The 21,881-nt window shown below is 46.3% G+C and overlaps 11 protein-coding genes across 11 annotated transcripts; 3 read left to right on the plus strand and 8 right to left on the minus strand.

The window, feature by feature from the left end:
- Positions 1-709: 709 nt before the first annotated feature.
- On the minus strand, positions 710-1,807 carry N7478_008422 (uncharacterized protein; the record flags this gene model as incomplete). Its single annotated transcript, XM_056924636.1, has 1 exon — positions 710-1,807. The coding sequence occupies one exon, from the start codon at positions 1,805-1,807 to the stop codon at positions 710-712; it is 1,098 nt and encodes a 365-aa protein (XP_056777362.1).
- A 146-nt stretch (positions 1,808-1,953) lies between these two features.
- Positions 1,954-2,638, plus strand: N7478_008423 (uncharacterized protein; the record flags this gene model as incomplete). The annotated part of the gene is made up of 2 exons (XM_056924637.1): positions 1,954-1,964; positions 2,176-2,638. The coding sequence occupies 2 exons, from the start codon at positions 1,954-1,956 to the stop codon at positions 2,636-2,638; spliced, it is 474 nt and encodes a 157-aa protein (XP_056777363.1).
- A 2,195-nt stretch (positions 2,639-4,833) lies between these two features.
- Positions 4,834-5,934, minus strand: N7478_008424 (NAD(P)/FAD-dependent oxidoreductase; the record flags this gene model as incomplete). The annotated part of the gene is made up of 1 exon (XM_056924638.1): positions 4,834-5,934. One exon carries the CDS (start codon positions 5,932-5,934, stop codon positions 4,834-4,836), a length of 1,101 nt encoding a protein of 366 aa, XP_056777364.1.
- Positions 5,935-7,075: 1,141 nt separating this feature from the next.
- Positions 7,076-7,547, minus strand: N7478_008425 (serine/threonine protein kinase; the record flags this gene model as incomplete). The annotated part of the gene is made up of 2 exons (XM_056924639.1): positions 7,076-7,111; positions 7,197-7,547. The coding sequence occupies 2 exons, from the start codon at positions 7,545-7,547 to the stop codon at positions 7,076-7,078; spliced, it is 387 nt and encodes a 128-aa protein (XP_056777365.1).
- An 849-nt stretch (positions 7,548-8,396) lies between these two features.
- N7478_008426 (uncharacterized protein) lies at positions 8,397-9,943 on the minus strand (the record flags this gene model as incomplete). Its single annotated transcript, XM_056924640.1, has 2 exons — positions 8,397-8,761; positions 8,836-9,943. 2 exons carry the CDS (start codon positions 9,941-9,943, stop codon positions 8,397-8,399), a joined length of 1,473 nt encoding a protein of 490 aa, XP_056777366.1.
- A 1,660-nt stretch (positions 9,944-11,603) lies between these two features.
- Positions 11,604-13,236, plus strand: N7478_008427 (fungal specific transcription factor domain-containing protein; the record flags this gene model as incomplete). The annotated part of the gene is made up of 6 exons (XM_056924641.1): positions 11,604-11,756; positions 11,807-11,857; positions 11,916-12,037; positions 12,108-12,306; positions 12,367-12,847; positions 12,968-13,236. 6 exons carry the CDS (start codon positions 11,604-11,606, stop codon positions 13,234-13,236), a joined length of 1,275 nt encoding a protein of 424 aa, XP_056777367.1.
- A 923-nt stretch (positions 13,237-14,159) lies between these two features.
- N7478_008428 (glycosyltransferase family 32 protein) lies at positions 14,160-15,245 on the minus strand (the record flags this gene model as incomplete). The annotated part of the gene is made up of 1 exon (XM_056924642.1): positions 14,160-15,245. One exon carries the CDS (start codon positions 15,243-15,245, stop codon positions 14,160-14,162), a length of 1,086 nt encoding a protein of 361 aa, XP_056777368.1.
- Positions 15,246-16,217: 972 nt separating this feature from the next.
- On the minus strand, positions 16,218-16,707 carry N7478_008429 (uncharacterized protein; the record flags this gene model as incomplete). The annotated part of the gene is given in 2 exon segments (XM_056924643.1): positions 16,218-16,352; positions 16,369-16,707. 2 exon segments carry the CDS (start codon positions 16,705-16,707, stop codon positions 16,218-16,220), a joined length of 474 nt encoding a protein of 157 aa, XP_056777369.1.
- Positions 16,708-17,322: 615 nt separating this feature from the next.
- On the plus strand, positions 17,323-18,186 carry N7478_008430 (uncharacterized protein; the record flags this gene model as incomplete). The annotated part of the gene is made up of 1 exon (XM_056924644.1): positions 17,323-18,186. One exon carries the CDS (start codon positions 17,323-17,325, stop codon positions 18,184-18,186), a length of 864 nt encoding a protein of 287 aa, XP_056777370.1.
- Positions 18,187-18,739: 553 nt separating this feature from the next.
- Positions 18,740-19,262, minus strand: N7478_008431 (uncharacterized protein; the record flags this gene model as incomplete). Its single annotated transcript, XM_056924645.1, has 3 exons — positions 18,740-18,793; positions 18,850-19,080; positions 19,134-19,262. The coding sequence occupies 3 exons, from the start codon at positions 19,260-19,262 to the stop codon at positions 18,740-18,742; spliced, it is 414 nt and encodes a 137-aa protein (XP_056777371.1).
- Positions 19,263-20,273: 1,011 nt separating this feature from the next.
- On the minus strand, positions 20,274-21,862 carry N7478_008432 (uncharacterized protein; the record flags this gene model as incomplete). Its single annotated transcript, XM_056924646.1, has 2 exons — positions 20,274-21,396; positions 21,444-21,862. 2 exons carry the CDS (start codon positions 21,860-21,862, stop codon positions 20,274-20,276), a joined length of 1,542 nt encoding a protein of 513 aa, XP_056777372.1.
- Between the last annotated feature and the right edge of the window lie 19 nt (positions 21,863-21,881).

Raw genomic sequence — 21,881 nt, forward strand, 5'->3', positions numbered from 1 at the left:
TTACTGGAATCTTCCAGAGCAATACAAACAATTCAACCAACTCCAGCAGCGCTGGATCGTGCGGATCTGACAACCTGCCATCTTCTCCATCCACACAGCGCATTCGAGTGGCAATCCTAGCGCTTACTCGCAATCTTAAAACCTTAGCAACCCCACAAGCTAACTGCACAGACCGATCTACCAAACTCAGACTGGCAGAACATCAATGATCCTGCTGATCACATACTTAGCCTGTCAGACACATACTCCTCTTCCCCTGTGCCTGGTGGGAGCCTCTTGTTTCCAGCTAACATACGATAGCACTATAAATAGGCTTCTTAGTAGTATCTACTGCTTTAAGGGGATGGCTTACACTACTTTCGATAATGATGCCACCTACCAACCTCGTCTGCCGAATCTACGGGACCTGACTCCCTCATATGTTCCTACATATGGCTGTGAATGGACACTATCTGTAATGTGCTTGTTACATGACCCGAACCCAAAATTCACTAGGCACCCAAGCAAATGCCGTGTTGGCTGGAATGCTGTTGACATTGCATTTACAGTATCACTTCACTTTTGTGCGGTCTTCTTTAATATATATCACCTCATTGGTGTGCAGCTTCTGTCGTGGACAGGCACCTAACCAAGCCGCACAAACTTCTAGGGGATTAGTCCTATAAAGATGGTTGAACATCCGCACAGTACCACATCCATAAATAGTATTTCAAGCTAAATCTTTCACACGCTGTGTGGCTGCCTCCTCTAGAAGTCTTGCAATTGCTTCATGGCCACTCCATTCTGCAAAATTCCGTGGTGTATCATCCTCTTCAACTGCAACAGCGGAAATATCCGCCCCTTTTTGGAGGAGCATTCTTACAACTGCTTCGTTCCCAGACTCGGCCGCTATATGCAGTGTCGTATGTCCTAAGGAATCACGGTCCATCACGTTCGCCCCATTCGCCAATAGTGACCTAACAGCCCATTCATTGCTATCCTCTGCAGCAAAGTGTAGTGGCGTCAAGTTCCGAAAACGTTCAGATACATTCACATTTGCACCCTTCGCCAGAAGTAGGTTAAGAATGGACTCGCTGCCAGAATTCTCGAAACCAACTGCACCAAATAACGCTGTCTGCCCAGCGTCAGAAGTTGCCTCTATGTCTACCCCCTTCTCTAGGAGCAGCTTCACAACCGTTTTATTTCTGGATAGAACTGCGTAATGGAGTGATGTTTGTCGCTCGATCGTTAATGCTGCAACATCAGCTCCCCTCTCCAGAAGTAGTCTCGTAACACTTTCCTGGCCACCACGGGCCGCATAGTGTAGAGCGGTCTCTTGGTTTGAATTTGTGGCAGCGATATCTGCCCCCATTCCCAGAAGTACATGGGCGGCTATTTCATGGCCATTCCCTGCAGCGAGTTGCAGTGCGCTACATGTCGGCCTCCGTCCCATATCTATCGCAGATGATAGATCCGCACCTGCGTCCACTAAAAGCTCGATGATGCAATGCGTTCCGGCCTCTGCGGCGAGACATAGTGCTTTACTTTTCGCTTCAAGTGGAATTGGCTCATCCCTGGTTTTCCTTAGGAGCTTGCGGATTACAGATGCTTGATTTCTTTTCGCGGCCCATCCGAGGACGGAGTTTTCGTCGGCGCAGATATGGCTGCGCGCACGTTGATAAAGATGGGAATCGAGGATGCTGGCATATCTCCGCGCCGTGCGTAGAAATGAGCCGACGTCTCGGGTGTCCAGAATGTCCACTATCATTAGGAGGATCTCGATTGGGAGGTTGAGCAGTGGACTTGGCCACACCTGTCTGATGGGCATCTTGAATTCGAGGACTACTCTGAATAGCCTCTTGCGTTATTTCACGAGTTTTACTTTGTGAGCTAATGTAAAAGACAGATGTAGACGAAGGCTACACAAAAATAGAAGGGGTGGAGATCTTGTCAGATGTTTATTGTATCTTCATCATGTTTGGACTGTTTGTCAAAACATTCTGCCCGATAGACACCTTGCGGACGGGCCATACGAGCTTAATACAGAAGCTATCTTTATGCAATTATCCCATACGATACTGTCAAGAACAGGGTCCAGGAATAGACTAAAGCATAATAGTATAGCATATTGCAAAATGGAAATTCGAGAAAGAATTCATGTGAATAGAATGGTGAAACTGATTTCGATCCATATAGTACAACTGCCGCTGCTGCTAAATATATAACCCTAGCTCCTAAGCAGACTGATCCAGATCATATTCCTGGACTTCTCGATATATCTGTCAAAGAATATGCTGATTGGCATCAGTTATGGGTGAGCAGTGAGACCTTAAGGGAAAGTATTCAGAATGCCCGCGATATGGCCTCTGTACCAGGCTTCCGTGCCGTAGAGGAGTGGGAGGACGCATGTGATTACCGCCTTTCGAAGCGCCGCCGCTGGGGGGCCGGCTCTGGTTCTTGCGAGGTTGCGGATGTGCTGGGCCACCGCCCTAGCTTTTGCTGTGCGGACGGCGACGTATCTGCGCCAGGTGAGTCGGCGGTTGAAGTGGACCCCAAGCCAACACAGGGCCGGCTGTTGCCCCTCTTTCTTGGGGGTGGAGATTGGGTGTATAGTGAGTGTCTCGTTCACCACTACTGGGGGCTTACTGGAGGCCCGTGAGAGCGCGGACCACCTACCATGAGATGTATCACTGGAAGAACACTGTATCAGACCCACATTGTTTACCACTATGTTCCCTATAGCAGCTTTAGAGCTTTGAGACATGTATTTCCCCATTATTTATTACTATGTTTCCCTACAGCAACTCTTGGCTTACTAGTGCATTGATAGGGGGTGGCCGGAGGATCCCGTCGTATCAGGGGAGATAGCGGCAAGGGACGTACTAGTCCCCAGGTTGGAGTCGGAGACTCGTGTATGACGCGAACGCTTGTCATCAACCTCCTAAGGGAACATTGGAACTACCTTTATTCTCACTTTCCTGCAGTCTCCGAAACTACAAAATATTTTCATCAACCGATAGTTGTCAAGGTACAATATTCCTTCAATATGGGTCAATATACTTTCCAAAAGTTACGTACCATTATCCGAACAAGGCTCTTTCTCTATGAGAACGAGTCCGAGGTCGCGATTAACGCCTGTCAAAAAGCTGAGGTTAATGTCTTTCAGAGGCTTCCCCCGGAATTAAAGTACAGAGCAGAACTCCTTCTTCGACTTGGAGATAAGCGTTCGGTATATTGTAGACAATGTCACAATATTCATAAACGCTCCATAGGGCGAGCCCTACGATCATATTTCAACTTAAGCCCCAATGCTCTTCTCTTTACGCAACAGTGGTCGATATCTGTCCTTGCTCAGCGATGACATTTCATAATACACGAAATTGTATAATTGTTGCTCGGACGCCAGAGCAACAATGTTTTTATCAAAACTACTGGAGATGCAGTAAGCCATCCCTTGGTTGTGAGACCGGAAATATGGAATTTGCGCACCAGTGCGCTTTCAATGACCATTTTCTCGCAACTGTTCATATAAAGACTAGGATTTGGTTTGATGAGGATTCAAAGTCTCTTCAAGTACAAAATCTTTTCAAGTTTAATGTATCTGGTTTAACACCTACCCAACTTAAACACCTGGGCAAATCAAATATCAACAAATGCATACATGAAGATACTAAAGGATGGCTTCAAGAGTTCTTTCAGGAATCAAAAGCAAGCGTTGATATGAAGGTCCTTGGATCCGATTACTGTCAATGACTTAGATGGGAAGAAAGCAAAACTGATGAATCCCCATGAGCTTTTGAAATCATCTTACATAGATATTTAGGTGGCGTGCATTGGCCTGACAGGCGCTGGATGAATTATAGTCATAAAAGACTGAGGCCTTCTCGTGAAAAGAGTTGTTCTTCTTTGAAACCATCACACTTGCAATAGATGCCTTGCTCTATATTGACCAAGAGAAAAAAAGGTTGAGCTCTGTCTTACTTGCCTTTGGATTTAATGTAGTTGAATCTATGATTTGTCACTTGCTTGAAAATTTGCCAAAAACGATAAAATGGGATGTAGAGTAGAGTATATTGTTTCTTTTTTAGAATAGAAGACACCTGGACGGAGTATAGGAAGATACCTAGAGGTAGTCTTTCTAGATATCCGAGGTCGGTCCGCTCCCCAGAGGCAAGTAGGTAATGATAAGGCCCCACCAAATCCTCGGGAATCTAGCTTATTAGATAGAGGGCTTTGTTGTAAAGGACCTTGCTTAACTGAGCTGTATTCTGACCAATTGATGGCCCAAAATTCAGAGTGCCCGTTGAATATGTATATATAAGATAAACGAAGTATCAAATAAGAGCAAACAAAAACACACAACAGTCAATTAGCTGCTTTTCACCACATAAGACATATTGTGGACCCTCAGAACAGATCATTAGAGATTGCAGCCTAAGAGCTCTAAGTAGGTTCGGATGCAGTAAGAAAGAATACCAGATTGGACTCATATCTAGACCAGCAGGGTGCCTCTTCATTCTAAAGCTTCGTATAATCGGTGAGGTAGCGTAGTGAGGCCTCTCTTGAAACTGGACTTCAGGATCATTTGATATTTGGGAGCATTCAATTCAAGTTTGAACCGAACATCGAGCTGTCGTTACATAGTGACGCGCTCTGTACAGGCTCTCCACTCATCAGTTACATTCTAGTGGGAGCTAACACCGTCAGGAGCCATTTCAACAGCAGCTGATCTCTTTGAGGGATTGAAGAAGAATATACTGTATTGAAGGCTGTTTAGATAATAAATGACTGCAACACCGATTGATCAGAAATTTTCAATGGTTCTAGCTCATCCAAGTATAACACACTTTTAGTTTAAAGCTTTGAGTAATTCTTTTTAAACCGATCAAGCCGAAAATTGTCAAGCATTGGATCTTCGACGCCGTGGAGAATCTTCTTGGAGAGTAGCTGACCAACAAGCGCAGAATTTGTTACACCAGAGTGCATCACAGCTACGTCAAGTCCATCCAAGCCCGTTGAGCCGAGAATAGGATACCCATCTTCCGAATCAGGCCGTATACCAATAGTGTAGTTGCCAAACTCGAGCTCACCCCCGCGCTTGAATGCCTTTTGCACCTTATTAAAAAGTTCATCTGCTGTTACTTGCGGGTCCTTACCAGGATCTCCACCAGCAAAGCTCGCACCAAAGCGAATACGCCCATCGAGCGTTTGGCGCATGTGCAGGTCTGGTAAGCGGACTATAGTGCTTAAGTATCGCTTATTCGTTGGTTTAGTATTGGCTAGAAGACCTTGACTACTGACCATGGGAAGCTTGACGTTCTCTGCTGCCAACAATGGAACGCTCGCAAGACCAGCGGCCAAAACGACGTGGCTGCCACGAACTTCCCCACTACCCGTCATCACACCCGAGATTCGACCGTTCTCAGCCTTTAAAAATCCGGTGACAGTCGTCTTCAGCAATCTAGCACCTAGCGACTGAGCTTGGGCGACGAGTTGAGCTGCAGCAACGTGTGCTTCGATATTCCCCTCTTCGGGAACATGGAGGCCCCATTCCAAGGAGGAGAATTGGGCGTCGTCGAGTTCAGGCTCGAGTGCCGCAATGCTGGTTTGATCCAGGCGCCTCATATTTGTGCCCCAAGCACCTTGACGCTCCTTAAACTTTGTACGTTCCTCGAGAGTTCCGTCGCAAACCAATGTACCACCCCAGTAGATCGGGAGGTCGGGCAGCTCTTTGGCAATTTCAGCCCAGCGTCTCATGGAGCGGCGTCGAAAATCATAATAGTATTTCTGGGTTGCACCGGCTGCATTGAGCCAGGCAAATGATCTTGGAGTCACGATGCCGCCAACTTCTTCTGCGATGATAATGACGTCCTTCTCCTTAGCCAAATGCCAGGCGATTGAGGCACCCACAATGCCGCCGCCTATGACGATGACTGGTTCGGATTGGAGGCCCATGTTATGTTAGGCTTGGTACCACAACGTGCGGTTGAATGAAAATGTAGATGATCTTGACTGATCCTGTAATATTTGATGCTACAGTGGAAAATGTGTCAAGGCGCTTTTTATACATCAACACTGCGGTCAGGAACGTCTTATTCGGCGCGATCGGCTCTCGTATTCTTCCGAGACTAACGGGAAAATACGTCGGAAGAAGCCGCTAGTGAGGGGTCCACCGAGTGGCCCGTTTACGGCAAGTCGAAGTGTCGATCCCATTTGCCGGTGGTCTTTGGTTTGACTTTCAGGCTTATCTGTCATGCCATCTTGAGAAACAAGTTGAGCAGTTTTGGCTCTCGAAATCCTCTCATTCATCCAGGTCCCGGAAAGATACGGTGGAATGCACTGCTGGGTTCCAAGGTTGTATTAGACTTTGTCGCAAACAAGCCAGGATAGATTCATCATGGATCTAGACTTCAGCTGCACGCGACTCAGCTGCACGCGACTAGGAACTATCATCTTGACTGTGAGGAATTTTGCGGTGCTATTTGATATCTTTTCTCAACATACAGGGAAACCAAACCGGTAGCGCTAGGTAAGACAAGAGAGCTCCTCACATGACCTTCGACAAGACAATGTATTCTACGGGTATGTCTAGGAGTATACAGGTTTACAGTGATTCCAAAATAGACCCTAGAGTCACCACGGGAGTGCTCTAAGGCCTAGTATGTTTGTAATCGTACAGAAACGCGACCGAATTGATTCAATTGGGCGGTGCCTAGTACTGTTCATAATAAGAATCTTGAAGAATCTAATTACATGCAGGCTTCGGACAGGTTTAACCATATTTCCAAAGCGGCGGCAGCTGCCGTCAACGGTAGGTTACTGTATGGCAGAAACCAAATTGAGTATTGTGCATGATTCGACAGCGTTACGCACAGGCAAAAACTGGTAGATATCAAGGGTATAATCCGTTACAATAATAACCATTTCAACGTTTGAAGTTGTCAATTCCGAGGAGAGTAGTATGCACTAACTAGTAGTACGAAGATGGACCAATGAATTCCTTGAGAACAGTACTTAAGATCTGTTCCTAAGTATAGGAATCCCTATCGTTGGAAATCGGTTCGGACTAAGCATTGTCTAAGTAGTAGGCGACCTCTTAATAAAATTTTGTGTTGGGTGGGAGGCCCTCAGCCTGGTCATCTCTTTATATTTAATGGTTAGCGAGTCTATCTCTTTCAATATCTACTATATGTAGCAAGTAGCGTAGTAAGTCTTACCAGGAGTTCCCCAAATGACTTTATAGCATTAAGTTCATGGTCACAGAGAGCCAGCTCTTTAGATCCGAATTCATCAAAAGTGGTTGCAACTTCAAAGTCAATCCAGACCAGCCTACCGGGCCCTGGATTTCCGCGGACAAGAAGAATGTTTTTGTGGTAGACATCCTGGTGGTGAACGCCTGCCTTATGTATCTCCTCTATACCCTCAATAGCTTGAGGATGGAGCGCATCTGAGTAGTTGGTGCAGTTCAAACTCTCTGAATTGGCGAGATATTCTAATAATAATGCATTTGGCTTAAACTTATCCTTGGCGAATCTTTGGAGAGTAGGATAGAAAGCTGCGGGATCCATTTGATCGATAAAGCCATAGAACTTTGGAACTAAACGCTTATAAGGAGCATTAGACCCGGTAAGCTTATTATAAGCATTTAGTTCGCAACAGAATCGGTTTAGATCACGGCCTTTGTCGGAGTATCCAGGGTCGCCATCATCGTGGAAAAACTTCAAAGAAATGTTTGTCCGTCCAGCTCCACTTCGAAATTGAAGACGCGTTGGAATTGAAGACTTCCCGAATAATATGAATTGTTGAGAGATCAAAGGGGGTACTTCCTAGATCCATAGCTGTTGTTATGAGACTGGGTGCTAAGTAACCAAACAAGGATGGAGAACGGGTACACTGTACAAGCAAGCACAGTGTGACTAGAAAATCTTGGGAACATGATCATGGGGTCCGGCAGTAGTTCATGTAATGCACCTGTTGTCCACGTTCACCATGGCTATACACGTGATTTTAGTTCAAATGAGTGGGTGTAGTAAGTGCTGGGAGTATCTAATGTAACTTAACCGTTGTACTACCAGTATTACTAGGAGCCAACTTGAACATTGATATTCAACCAATAATTTCGCTTTTGGATCTAATACGTGTAGGCGCCTGTACAGGAAGGAAACAGTGGAAGGCCATATCAGCGCTTCAGGCATGTACAGGATGCTCAGGTACATAATGTTGGTGGTCAAGACATTCAGCTACTGATCCTTTTTATGTACTATAACTCTAAACCAGGGTATCTCTTGTGACTCACACCCACTTAGCTCTACATTAAATTCCTCATACTGGGGTTTCTTCTACACTGCGCTGCGTCTTATAGATAAAAGGCAAACAAGTGCGCCGTCATAAATTCTGGAATATTATAGCTACTTCTCCTATTTCTTGATTTCCTTCTCGATGTCATGCATGCTTCCTTCTTCGAGACCATTGATGACAGAACCACGCTTAGTTCGTCTAAAGGCGTTGTACCACGGGCCCTGAAAGATCATATCGATCTCCTCGACAGTCAAACCGGCAACCTCGGGGACAATAAAATAGGTGTAAAGCAGGCCCAAGAAGCACCAGCCAGCGAAAAATATGAATGCACCCCAGTTGTTCATCGAGCTCAAAATCTCGGGGAAGGCATATTTTATGGCATAGATAAACAGCCAATGGCATGTTGCGCCCACGGCTCCGCCAAATGAACGGATGCGATTAGGCCAGAGCTCGCCACCAAATACATACGGTAGAATGAAAAGGCCTAATTAAAAAAAGATAAAATGGTCAGCTAGAGTGAAAATTTGGCTGGAATCTCGATGAGATAGCTAGACTTACCAACGGCATACCCAAAGGCGTGGATGAACAGCGCCACAATTGCGAAAGTCGACGCCCCATTTGGAACAGGGCCACTCTGTTCGAACTTGATATATACGCCTAAGTAGATATGAGAAATCATCTGGGCGGTGATGCCGATGAAAAGCGACTTTCGACGACCGAGAATGTCAATGAAGAAGAAAGCGGAAATGAGGCTGAAAATAAGCTTCGAGAACCCATACATGCCGCTTAAAAACATATGTCTCTCAGTGCCTCCGGTGTCACCTAAAATGCTCATTATTGGTATGAAGTAGCTGGTGACCGAGTTGGCGCCAGAAAGCTGAGCTAGCGCATACGCAACTAAAACCTGTTGCAAGCGGCGCAGATTGGAAGGTACCGTGAAAGTCTCCTTGGCGACCAACCAAAGGCTTGAGTTGCCGTGAATATCGCCCCAGTCCAAAATGAGTGAAGTCTCGATATCTTGCACTTCGGCGACAATCCGATGGTGGTCAGCAGGCATGCGTCGTAGGTCGACAAGAGCTTGAACTGCCTCCTCCTTGCGGCCGACCATCATGAGCCATCTAGGCGATTCGCTAATGAGGAAGCTGGCAGAGATACACAGGGCCATAAAAATGGCTACCGAGAAAGCCGGAATCTGGTACTGCAGATTGGTACTGGGGACATTTCGATGAATTCCCAGCACGCAAAAGTTGGCCACGGTCAGGGCGAGGCCCATAGACACCGTGTACATCGCTGTGAGCAGACCACGAATCTCCTTTGGAGAAATCTCAACTATGCTCATGGGTCCGGACACACTAAGTGAGCCAATACCCATACCCGTGATGATGCGTGACGCATAGAGTGCGCCCATGTTCGGGGCGCCCACCGTAATCATCTGACCGATGATGAAAACTAACGAGTAAAGTCGATATGACCATCGGCGGCCTATGCGGTCATTCACAAAGAAAGATAAGGCCGCTCCAACAGCATAGCCAATATAAATTATTGACACGTAGGTCGAAATCGCCTCAGCATCGGATCCTGACGAAACGTGGAACTGCTTATCGAAACCCGGTAGGGAAGGAATAGTGGCGGAGGAACCTTGGTCCCATGCTTCACGTAACCTCATGTTAGATTATATCAAACCAGGCGATTTAGGGGAAAGTCTCACTCATAGGAATGCCAGCAAATGCGTAAATCATAGAACTGAACAGCAAGGTACTGTTGCAAATAATGCTTCGCGGCAGTTCTCGAATACTTCTTCCATACTTAGCGAAAGAAGATCGGGCCAACGCCCCCTGAGTGCCCATTTCTGCAAGTTCGTATGTCTAAACTTTGATGAGAGAAATTTATGTGTTATTCAAGCCTGAAGCCGAGAATCAGACTTTATGATGCGAAATGTTCGCCGGGGCCTTTAAGTACAGATTTGTGGATCCCATCATGTACCTCGAATCCGGGGTTTCCTGATCGTTGGTCGGTCGGAAGTATACGACGCGCGGTTATCGTTTTTCTTTTATAGTTGCTGGTTATCTGTGGACCCTATGGAGGTGATTGTGGGATTTTGTGTCCCAGATATCGGAGGAATACGAGCAGTCAATCGGAAGGGGGTATGTGTCTGAGCTATACCTAGTCGGGGAAAGGGAGTGTACACTCGAGACTTGGCAAGCGAGTCATGCACCAGCAACCCCTCTCTTCTTATCTCAGTACAGATAGGAACGGATGATATGCGGGGGGCCAGATAATGCGGAGGATCCACAAGCATCGAAGTGGCTGGAGCTGCTACAAAAGTCTGCGACCACCCTGTTTAACCGCTTCAGGTTCCGCCTTCCTTAGACAGACTAGCCCCCCTAACGCGTTCAACTTTCAGCGGAAAATATTCACGGCAGAATATAGCGGTGATATGAGAGTTGCCGCGAGTGGTCGCAGACTTATGCGAAGGATCGTAGGAGCTGGTGGCTGTGCTCTCTTAAGCACCGGCTGTGAAGACCTTTCCAAACTTTGACACAGATTCTACCGACATCCTGCCAATATTTTTCTTATTTTGAGCAGCAACAAAAATATACCCCGAATGACATCTCCAGCGACAATCAAACAGATTCGGAGAAGACGGCGGACACCTGGAAGGGCGAACCGGGCATGCGTGCATTGCAAAGAGAAGAAATTGAAGGTGAATTTTTTTTTCTTGCTTCCGAGTAGCACACCTGTTGCTACTTTTTTTATCGCGCTGACATTCTTATACCAGTGCGATGAAAATGTACCATCTTGCGCAAATTGCCATCGCTTTCACCTGAGTATGTATTGTGCTGCGGCATATGCCGCATATGGAACCTCCTTTTTTCCTGCTTACACCTTCATACAAATGAGTAGCCTGTCTTGTCAAGGACCCCGTAACTAAAAAACTTCGGCCAAGGAACTACCTTGAATCCTTGGAGGAGCGCCTCGCCTCAATTGAACAGCGGGAGACCCAGCACCCATCCGGTGCTAGCACTTCATTGCCGCCAGCTTTACCCGCCAGTACAAATAGCAGCCGTTCCCTTCCCATGTTTCTGTCGGAGACAGAAGACAGTCCGGCTTCCGATTTGCCTGCGCAAGTGGGATTCCTAGATTTTAAAACCACCCAAGTAGAGCCTCAATACCTGGGCTCCTCGTCTTCGTTTGCCTTTGCACATCTGATCAACTCTTCACTTCGAGGGGCGCTTACTCACAGAGCATCTGCACCACTTATTACGTCTGAGAAAGACGAAAGCAGCCCACTGCCATGTCTATTACCAGACTATCACATAGCCATCATGCTCAGTAATGCCTACTTCGAGAACATCCAGCCACACTATGCTTTTCTCCATGAGCCCACGTTCAGATACTACGAGGCACAGCTCCTATCCTCGCCTACTGCCTTCAGTGACCCCGTCGCGTCATCCAAGCCCTTGTTCTTTCTTAATATGGTAAGTCGGGCAAAGGTTTATCGTGTATGATGTGTATCTCACCATCGTAGGTATACGCTGTGGGCGCCCACATCGTTCCTGGCTACCAACATTTGGCAGAGGTATAGTACATACGCTTCCCTAAGCACTCATTGATACTATCACTCACCATTACCCCAGCAACTGTACAGCTCTGCTCAACTATACCCTGAAGTGCTATTTATCGACAACCTCGAGGCAATACAAGCGATTCTTTGTTATGCCATGTACTCACTTCGATCTTTAAAAGGTCCATCCCTATGGTCAGTCAAGGCTCAAGGCTCCGGATAAATTGGCTTGACGTTCAATTTCCTAACTTCAATCGGCATACAGGAAACTCTCTGGGCTGGCCTTAAGGCAATGTATAGAACTTGGGTACCACCGTAGTGCGAAGCGCGGTCCCTCGAGGCGTGATCCACTCCACGTTGAGCTAAGCAAAAGAGTTTTTTGGGTTGCTCAAGGAATAGATGTTGCCTACGCTCTTCGTCTGGGGCGACCCTTGGGCATACAGCTTAATGAAGTCGATGCTGAGGTGAGTTGTGTGAAAAATGGAAACCCGCGACTTCAAAATGCTTACTCAAAGCCTTCACAGCTGCCGCTAGATATCAATGACTCTCAGATATCTATATTAGGAATTCAAGGCACTCCTCGGACTTCAGCCGATGGAGTCCCGACAGTTATGTCTAATGCCATCCACGTCATGCGCCTACGACAAATATGGGCTAGAATTCATACTTTGGTCTGCTCTGCAGATGCATCACAGCATACCAATTGGGAGACTCACCGTGCATCGTTTATACAGCTGCGAGCAGATTTGGATCAATGGCGAGCTACAGCCCCCGAGCCGCCCCCTCGGCATGGGCAAAGACTGTCAATATTCTCGACAAGGGCATGGTATGAGCTGAATTACAGCGGGTCGATCCTCAACCTTTACCGCTCTCAACTGGCAGAGGACAAGAACACACCGGACAACATATTTATCGACTGCATGGAAGCCGCTAGTTTCGTATGCCGGGAATATCGTCGTCAATACGTCGGCACAAACATCAAGCCTACGTGGAGCACTCTCCATTGTTTGTTTCTGGCTGGACTGATCTATGTACATTGTCTCTGGACATTTCCTGCTGCCTGTCGGTTTGTACAGCATTCGGAGGCTAGCAAGACCTGTACCGATTGCACTATGGTACTTGTAGTGATTGCGGAAGCTTGGGATGGGGCTGCTCCATACCGTGATATCTTTGAGGTCCTTGCCAGCCACACGATGTCAATGATAGTCAGCCGCAGTATGCAGTCACAGCCTTTGCCTGATGGCCCCACCTTAGCCGATGCATCAGAGCGTGAAGCTGTGACAAGATGGATATCAAACATTGACGATACCGGCATGTTGAATGTGTTTGACGATCTACTGGCAGGCTTTGTAGGTGATTTTGGGCCCTACGGCATGTCTCAAGTTGAGCTTTGAATCCAAACCACTCGAGATCAGCCACTGTATTTTACGTATACCTGTCACAATGCCAGGCATATCGATGCCTGATACCTATAAACTTCCACTTCTACTAGTCCGAAGCTAGCCTCAATTTCATTTCTAGTATGGCAATGTAACGTACCTGTCCTGTGTGATAGTACGTCATCTTGTTTTTCCTTCACATTAGCATGTTGCCTACAAAACGTCTACTCCGTATAAATGCCAGCAAATTTAATATTTCCATACTTGCACAGTCATGAATAAATTTATTGTGATTGCTTGTACCTTAAGACAGGTCCTCCAATTTATTACCCGCTAGCGTATTTTCACTCAAAATATTAAAGAGGGGAAATAGGCCTGTATTGGAATACTAGTCAGGAAAACCCGCAGAAAAACATCACTATCTTTCCTTGGTCAGCGCGGGAAGTCAGAATCGTGGAACGTAGCAGCCATATGATCAAAAGAGTGTAAGAAGTGTGTTATTCAGAACTAATCGCAACGCGATGCTATATAGCCAGAAGAAACAAAAGGGGATAATAACTCCGCGACCGTAAGGGTCATTCCTAACAGGACGGAGGCTTTCCCCACTACAATATGTATCCTAATGCACTTCTAAGCAGAACTAAAAGCACTCGGAGCTACCGCCGCATTTTTTGCCATTGGTTCATCATATTGTTACATTATGGTTTGTCCGGCTTCATCTGCTCATACAAAGTCAGTTCTGGCTTGACTAAATAATTAAATATAGGTCGAATATTCTGACCATTTTTTTGGCGATATTATTGATTGGTTCGAATAGCATTACCCCGATCTTTCCATATTATCCTGCTCCTCTTCAAGTAGACACACCAGTGCCAGTGAATGTTACTGGTCACTTCAAGTCCCTAATGGAGGCTCTGGATCACTGTGACCGTGGCGCCTCATGTAACGTATCTCTTTTTGCTTTCATGCTTCCATAAGCCTCGAAATCCATGTTGCACCAAAGCTCCTTCCGGAATTGATCCATCATGAGTACTGTTTGAATGACTTTGACCCATTCCAAAGCCGTCGATTGGCAAAATCAAAATATCCCCTATGAGTCTCGGCTCGGACAGTCCACTCAGATTCCTCAAGGTGGTAAGCTCGTCATCATAATATTGTAGCTGCCTGAAGACGGCATCCGTCCAGGCAGCTGGGCCAGTCAATCTCATAACTTCGGATGAACTGACCTTCATATCAGTAAATGCGATCCCCTTATCGACGGCGTATTTGTTGAGAGCCGAAAGGCTCCATTGTATCATATGTTTGAAAAGAATATGTCCAGGAGCTGCAGCAATAGTCCATTGACAAAATTGCAGGTCTGAATGAACCTCACTCCAATCACCTCCATCAAGACGATCAAATTCAATTCCTATCAGGATTCGAGCATCTTTTCGATACTTCTCAGGGATCCAAAGCTCCACTGACTTGAGATTAATCGTATCGATATCAGAATAAACCCCACCTTCCTCAAAGAGGATGAGATATCTGAACAAATCGGACTTCATTCCATAATTGCCGAGTGTTTTGAAAATTGCCCGAGAACTTTGGTCTCTTTTAAAATGTCGATCGACTATTTTCTCGTATTTTTCATTCCCGACCAAACAGTATTCGTAATCGACGTTGTGAGCCAACCATGAAACCGTATCCTCAAGATTTTTGGTATCAACTTTGAAATTGCTTTCACTGGCATCACGGTCTGGTGGTGTCAAATACATTTGCCATATCTTGCGTGGGATATTAGACGCCCGAAGTCGGCCGTTCGCTGCTTCATTTTTGTTTTCCCGTGGACCTGGAGAGAGTTGCCCATTGATGTCTTCTCTGACTTCGTAATAAACGACTGCAGCGACTAAGAGAAGCCATAGAATTATGAGAAAAGCTACTTTGACAACGTGTCTCCATAAATTTGATCGCCGCGTATGTGTGCCGTAACAGATCCCGGATGCTAGCAAAATGTCAAATAGACATCTCCGGAGCTTTCTGAACATGGTATCGTCATTAGGTATTTAAGTGACATGGATAATAATTCAAGTTCGTAATACTGAAAAACAATGAATAAAACTTCCATATGAAAATGAGAGTTCAATGATTATTTATTGCTGTTTGAAAACACGGCGACTGTCACTATTATTAGCACTAGTGACTCGTGTGTCTTCAAATATTGCACGCCTAATTCCAGGATAAGATATGAGCTAGTTCACAATCGGAAATAGATCGGCACTGTCATTTATTTTATGAAATGCTCGATCCAGCTCGGGAGATACTCGGATATTATTGGAACGCGCTTGTCATGCTGCAAAGTGGCAAGGGAAATTTAGATGTCTTGTCACTTAATGGACCAGACCTCTTCGCATGTCAAGACCATTGACCCTCAAACTTACTCTAGCGTGAAGGAAACGATTGATGAAAATTTGTAGTCTCCACATATGATTCAGCCAAGTCCGATTCCAAGGGTTATTTTTAGATCACACGTGCACGACCGTTGTTTCTCAAGAAGAAGCTTATTCAGCCTATCGCTCGTATGAGGCCTCTCCTCATCTTCAAATCTTTCAATTTGTAAAAATGATTGCCATCCGTCTTCACTAGGTATGTAGGAAAACTAGCCTAGTAGTACTAACTATCGAGTACTAGCTCCAAGGTTAGTACTCTAGGCTATACTGATAGTATGACTGCCACGTTGCTTCAAACCGCATATTCTTGGAAGATTCAAGTTTGCTATTTAAACGCCCCCAGGCTCTGTTCCAAGCTTGAAGTTACCCTGCTACTTATCTTCAGATTTGTCAGTGTTGCTTCGCTGCATGCCCTTTGCCTTGTGGCGACCACTGAAATATTGCAGGTACGTAAATACGGGATTTAACTAATTACGGGAAATTTAGAATCTTGCCCAGGTGAGGAGTACTGTATTGATCTAAATACCGTATCTGAAAGGTCCTTTAGGGGGGAAATAGTCATGAATGGGCCTAGGTTCCCTTCATCTTATGAGCCCGATCTTCTTCCAGCTTTAAAGCGGCCATATCTTTAGCTACTTCGGCCAACCTAGCAACCAGGGCTTCTTCTTGCGCATCAAGGTCCGCGCGCCGTTTACGCAGGCGTTCCTTTTCTTTTTTTTACGCTAGCCTCACGCAACTCTGTCTGCCTCCGTCTCTGAGCAAACTCGTCGTCCCTCTTTTGAGGTATGGGAGGTTGTTGGCGCGCTGGCTGGGAAGAGCTGACAGGGTTTGATGGCGGCTGGGAGGCAGGCTGGGAGGCAGGGTGAGAGTAGCGAGCGCACTTTGTTGGTGCTAGGAAGCAGGGTGGTTGGGCTACCGGGCCTCTTTGAGGCTGCGGAACAGGGTGGGGCACGCCGGAGACGCTGGTTGTCTTCCGGTGTTGGGGATCGTCCTTGGCGAGTCTTTCCATAGTCTCGGCGTGGACCCATTGCAGCAAATGGCCCTTGTCGACTGCGCCCATCACCTAGCGCCCGGAAGAGGCGAGGCCGCCGCATGGCTTGCTTACATTGAGTAGTCTCGCAATTGACATCGCATGGGGGTATGAAAAGGGAGTTTTCCATTGCTAAATTATGTCAAGGTCGAAGATCAACATCTTTGGAAGTTCCTTTCCAGGTACCACGCCGATCCACCAACTGAAAAGTCTTCCGCAGCACACATTTAAAGCTATATACTAAGATAAGCCGGCTTCAAAAGGGATAAAAAGAGCTTCTTCGCATGACACCCCTGGAAAAATAAAGATATTGTGATTTCGAGTTCGACTGACCCTGGCGAGTTTGCTGCGACACGACTTTTTCTGTTTCCCAAGGATGCTATGACATCATTAACCAAAGGCAGAGGCCAAGGACCCTCAGCAAGACCTTGGTAGTGGGTCGGTTCCGATCGTCGAAATTCGAGACATGATGTCCTCACCCAAGAGAAGTGCCGAGTCACTTGGCATTGAGAATCGACGGTCATGACGTTTCTGCGCTGCCGTTCTGTGGTTCCCATATTCTCGAACCTCTCCAATCCACAACAAAAATCGCTGTACTCTCTTCAAGTTTCACTTCGCAGAAAGTCCCAACAGAAATAATACAGCATGGATCAAACCTACAAGCCCACTCCATCGGCGCCTGTTGTACGTCTCATGGTCCTCGAGACCGACAAACCTCATCCAGAGACATATTCGGGCGGGAGAAGCTTTGGCAGAATCGTCCATGAGCACTTTTCCAAAGCTGGCGGTGCTCATCATCCACCTCTGGGCGTGGAAACGGATCAAGTCTTTGTCGTGTCAGACTACGGCGGTCGGGTTCCAACTGTAAAGGAATTTGACGATTTTGACGGTCTGCTGATTACCGGCAGTGTGTACGATGCGCACGGAAACAACCCATGGATTCTCGATCTACTGGAGCTTCTCAAGGACCTCTGGATCAAGCGCCCTGATTTCCACTTTGTGGGAGTTTGCTTTGGTCACCAACTCCTCGCTCGCCTCCTTGGAGGCTCTGTCGGGCCCGCGCCTTCACAAGACTGGGAATTAGGCCACTGCCGAATCAACCTCACATCTGTCGGGCAACGCTTGTTCCGCACTCGCGAAGGCCATGTATATTTGCACCAGATGCACCAGGACCAAGTAGTCTCCCTGCCGACTGCTGCATCTGCGGGTCCAGATATGATATCCCCAGGTACTGAAATTGCCTGCTGGGGACAAACTGAGCATACACCTATTCAAGGGTTGTACATCGCCAATCGGCTTTTTACTTCACAGGCACATTTGGCGTTTGATGAGGATATGGTAAAAAGACAGATCCAGATCCGGGTCGATGGTGGTGGAATCATAGACTTCGACCATGCAAACCGTGCAGCCGAGACAGCGCACCTGGAACATGATGGCGTAGAGGTTGCTAAGGCTATCTTGAGATTATTTGTATATGACGACGATGATATGGGATTTGAAAGAAAATGAATGAGGAATTGACCATGACTTGTATCATTCACCGGCCAAGTCATATATATTCGAAGTACATTGAGCTATATTTGATAGTTTCTACTATTACGAGTACTTAGCGTATTGAGAGCTGGCTCGGTATTGATTAATTTTAGACCTTGCCAAATACCAATTGCCTGAGACGATTGATACTCACTGGGTATCATTGACTTCTGTACCTTTTAATTCCATAATGATATAAAATTCCTTGGGGCTATTTCTTCGTATATTGTTGAATGATTTGCTTAACATAGCTTGAAAAGCCACCTGTGCAACCAAGTAGGTATAGACTTCTTGTTATCTTGGGATTCCCGGATGCCTCTCATTCGTAGAGTTGTTTTCAAAAGCACTATGGTCCTCCTTTTATATGAGGTGACCCAAAGTCCAAGAATTTCAGATTAATTGACTTCCAAGGTTCGATATCTATTCAACCGTCGCAACAAATTGTTTAGACGTTCCGTTACTTAGTCCTAGGTTGCGGTCTTAGTTTAACTTCCCACTTTTATTTTCGAACGTATAGTTCCATATTCACCTAAGTAACGACAATAGTCTGGTTGAAAGTCTCCATGACAGGTGTCGGACCAGCCTAAAAGCAAATATTAGCAGATTGCAAGTTGCTCTTGAAAGTGAAAGGACACTCACTCCGACCAAGGAGAAATGGGCCACATTGACCTGAAGGTTTCCTGCTGGGAATTTCGAAGGAACAGTGACGGTGAAATTCTGATAAGGTGGCAAGTAGGTCTCATGATACACGGGGTCAAATGCACCATTGTAAAGAACTGTACCCATTCCGATATTGGGAAGGTAGCAGGTGTAGGCGCAATCGGCAAGGGCAATTACGAGACCAATTTGCGTATCGGACGAAGTAGTGTCCTAGATTCAAGCATCAATAGAAGCCAAGAAGATATAAGGCGGTTCCAACATACAGGGAGCAGGACCTGGACGACGAGATCGTCACCAGGGGCCACCACCTGGCCAGCTTCAGGACGTAAGATCAAAGCATTCTGTGCCAAAGTGCAGCTAGCAAAAGCAGCGAGGGCGTAGAGAACCTTCATGGCGATAGATTTGTATTTAAAAAATGCAAAGTGAAGGTGAGTTGGCTGGGAAGAAAATAATTGAGGGTAGGATCGGCGGTTTTTATATTCAATGCCCTTGCTTCCAGCCTGGCCTTTTCTATACGTCCATGTTGGAAGGATTCGAAGAAGCCACGGCTGAATGATCACAGATCACGGAAAAATATCTCGGTTAGATAACTTAGGTTACATGAGAGCGCCTCTATTTTTCACTAAGCCGTTGAGCTTGACTCCTTTCAGAATTCGGTTTTTCCCCTGAGGGTATAAACAGGGTCCTTGACACCCCGACTCGCTAGAGAAATGAGCATACTGTGTCAAAGTTTCCAATGCTGATTCTCTACCCGGTTTAAGCCTTTAGCAATATTAAAGAGAGCATAGAGATGAATGCGCAGATACCCAAAGAACCCCACCGTGATGAATACGACTGTGGAGAGTGGTGCAAAAAGAAAGAAACCAGGGTCCGGAAGAAGAGCAGAAAGTAGATGAAGGATCACACTAGTCTAGATTAGCCACTCAACAAGTTTTTCATTCGACTCCACGTGATTAAAAGTCAACTCTCCTTAGTCGTTACAATTCAAATTTCAGCCGTAAAACTAAGCGACGAAATTGAAAAATGCTGTAGCGTCAGAGTTCTCTTTACTCTAGCATTGAGTCGCAAGTATACCCTAGACTAGCGTGAGCGCCGACGGATTCGGATGCCGGTGGACCCGAGGCCACACTGCAGAGCACGAATCTGTGACCGTTCATGACCGTTGTGCATTTTCTTGCTTGCATATTTTCCAGTTTCCAATTTATGCGCCATCAAAGACCCATCAGTTAATTGAACAGAAGGTATCCACTCTTAACATGTAGAATTAGTGGGTTACAACTTAAAGCTAGATTATTTGGACAGTTTCTTCAGGTATATTTCTTACAGACTCTTTCACAATAATTTGTGACAGAATCCAAATAACAACATCAATACAATGCTGTGTACTGCCCAATTGACATGAATCACGCCGAAACTGATTCTTCAACATGCTGAGCATCGCCCTTCTCAACAAAAACTTCTTCCCCCTTGGATGAACCTAGCGCAAGATCCGCAAAAACGTGATTTTCCCACTTTCGAGCCGGCACACCCTCCGTGAAGAACATCGAAATCTCCATCTGCGTCCTCCCCTGAGTCTCACCAACACAAAACCAAACCCAAGCAAGGGACGTAAGTGTTGTCCCCGCATACACAAAACCCACCATCGGCCCCAGTCCCGCATCAGTATACAGATACGGCGCCGTGAACGAAATGACCCACAGAAAAAAGTAAAGTGCCACGACAGAGACGGAGATAATCTTATTCTGATTAACACCAACTGAGAGTTCCCGCGTGATGGCGTAGGTCAAAGGTCCCTGACCAAAATTATAGGCGCAGATAACGACATAAGAAAAAACCACGATGACGTATTTGGATGCCGTGGAGAGCTCTTTCTGTGTTCCAATAGCGCCTATTACTATAAAGGCGAAGAAAATCAAAGAGGTGCTGATGAGGAGGTTTGTGCGACGCTTCAGCTTATTGGCTGTTATTACGGACACAGCGACGGCGATGATCTGCAGAATCATTGTTATAAGGGTAATTGTGAAAGGCTGGGAGACGCCTATTTCTTCGGCAAAGACGACCCCATAGTTGTAGAAGAAGATAATGCCATATATTTGCTGTGCGTACATGCCTCCTGCTGCCCATAGAAGTTTCTTGCGCTCAATGGGGTCTAGGATGAGAGACCTCCAAGAGGAGGCGCTTAGCTGTTCCTCTTCGTGTTCGCGTTCACGCTCGAGGAGTTCGATGTCAGAGGTGGGGTCGTAGCTTGGGTCATTTTTATGGATTTTACGAAGTGACATTTCGGCTTTGTCTTTGTTATCTCTGGATATGAACCATGTTGGACTCTCCGGGATGAAAGGGAGGAGTATGAATGCCGCGAGGGGAAGGATGACGAGGCCGCCCATAGGGAGCTTGTAGGAAAGCGAAGATTCGATCGAGTTTGTGCCTTGCGTGAGGCCAGATGCGACGAGCTGCGAGCAAGATTGAAGGAACTGATACATGTAGAGCGCTGGGCTTCGGATCTCGATAGGGGCAATTTCCCCCATACTTATAGCTGTTAGTTTAAGACCGTCAAGCGGGAAGCTGAGACCAACTAGAGAAGCGAAGTCACGGTGAAGTTTCCAACACCAAGCCCAATGAGAATACGCCCCATAACAATAACTCCCATGATGTTTGTGTCGGCGACCTGAGTAATTCCCCCAGCCAGGACAAAAAGTGCAGCAATCCACATCACTGTTTTTCGCCCGAACCAATCATTTAGTGGGCCAGATATAAGTGCGCCAAACATATCTCCGATATAGATACTTGATGTTGTAAGAGATTGGAAGTCGGTCGCAAGGGCTTTGGCCCCATTTTCGTAATGATTGCCATAGTCATTTTTGAACTGCTGCATGCCCAGAATTCCACTGTAATAGGTGTTGTCGTAGCCGAAGACGAATGCACCCACTGCAGAGATGGAGCAGTAAATTATGGCCCATTTGTGGCGTTGAAAGTCCAAATCGATGCCTAACATGTTTCAAACCTGTTGTATA

The sequence above is a fragment of the Penicillium angulare genome (genome assembly GCF_028827245.1).
Source record: "Penicillium angulare strain IBT 27051 chromosome Unknown utg000005l_segment0_segment0, whole genome shotgun sequence".
NCBI classification, from domain to species: Eukaryota; Fungi; Ascomycota; class Eurotiomycetes; order Eurotiales; family Aspergillaceae; genus Penicillium; species Penicillium angulare.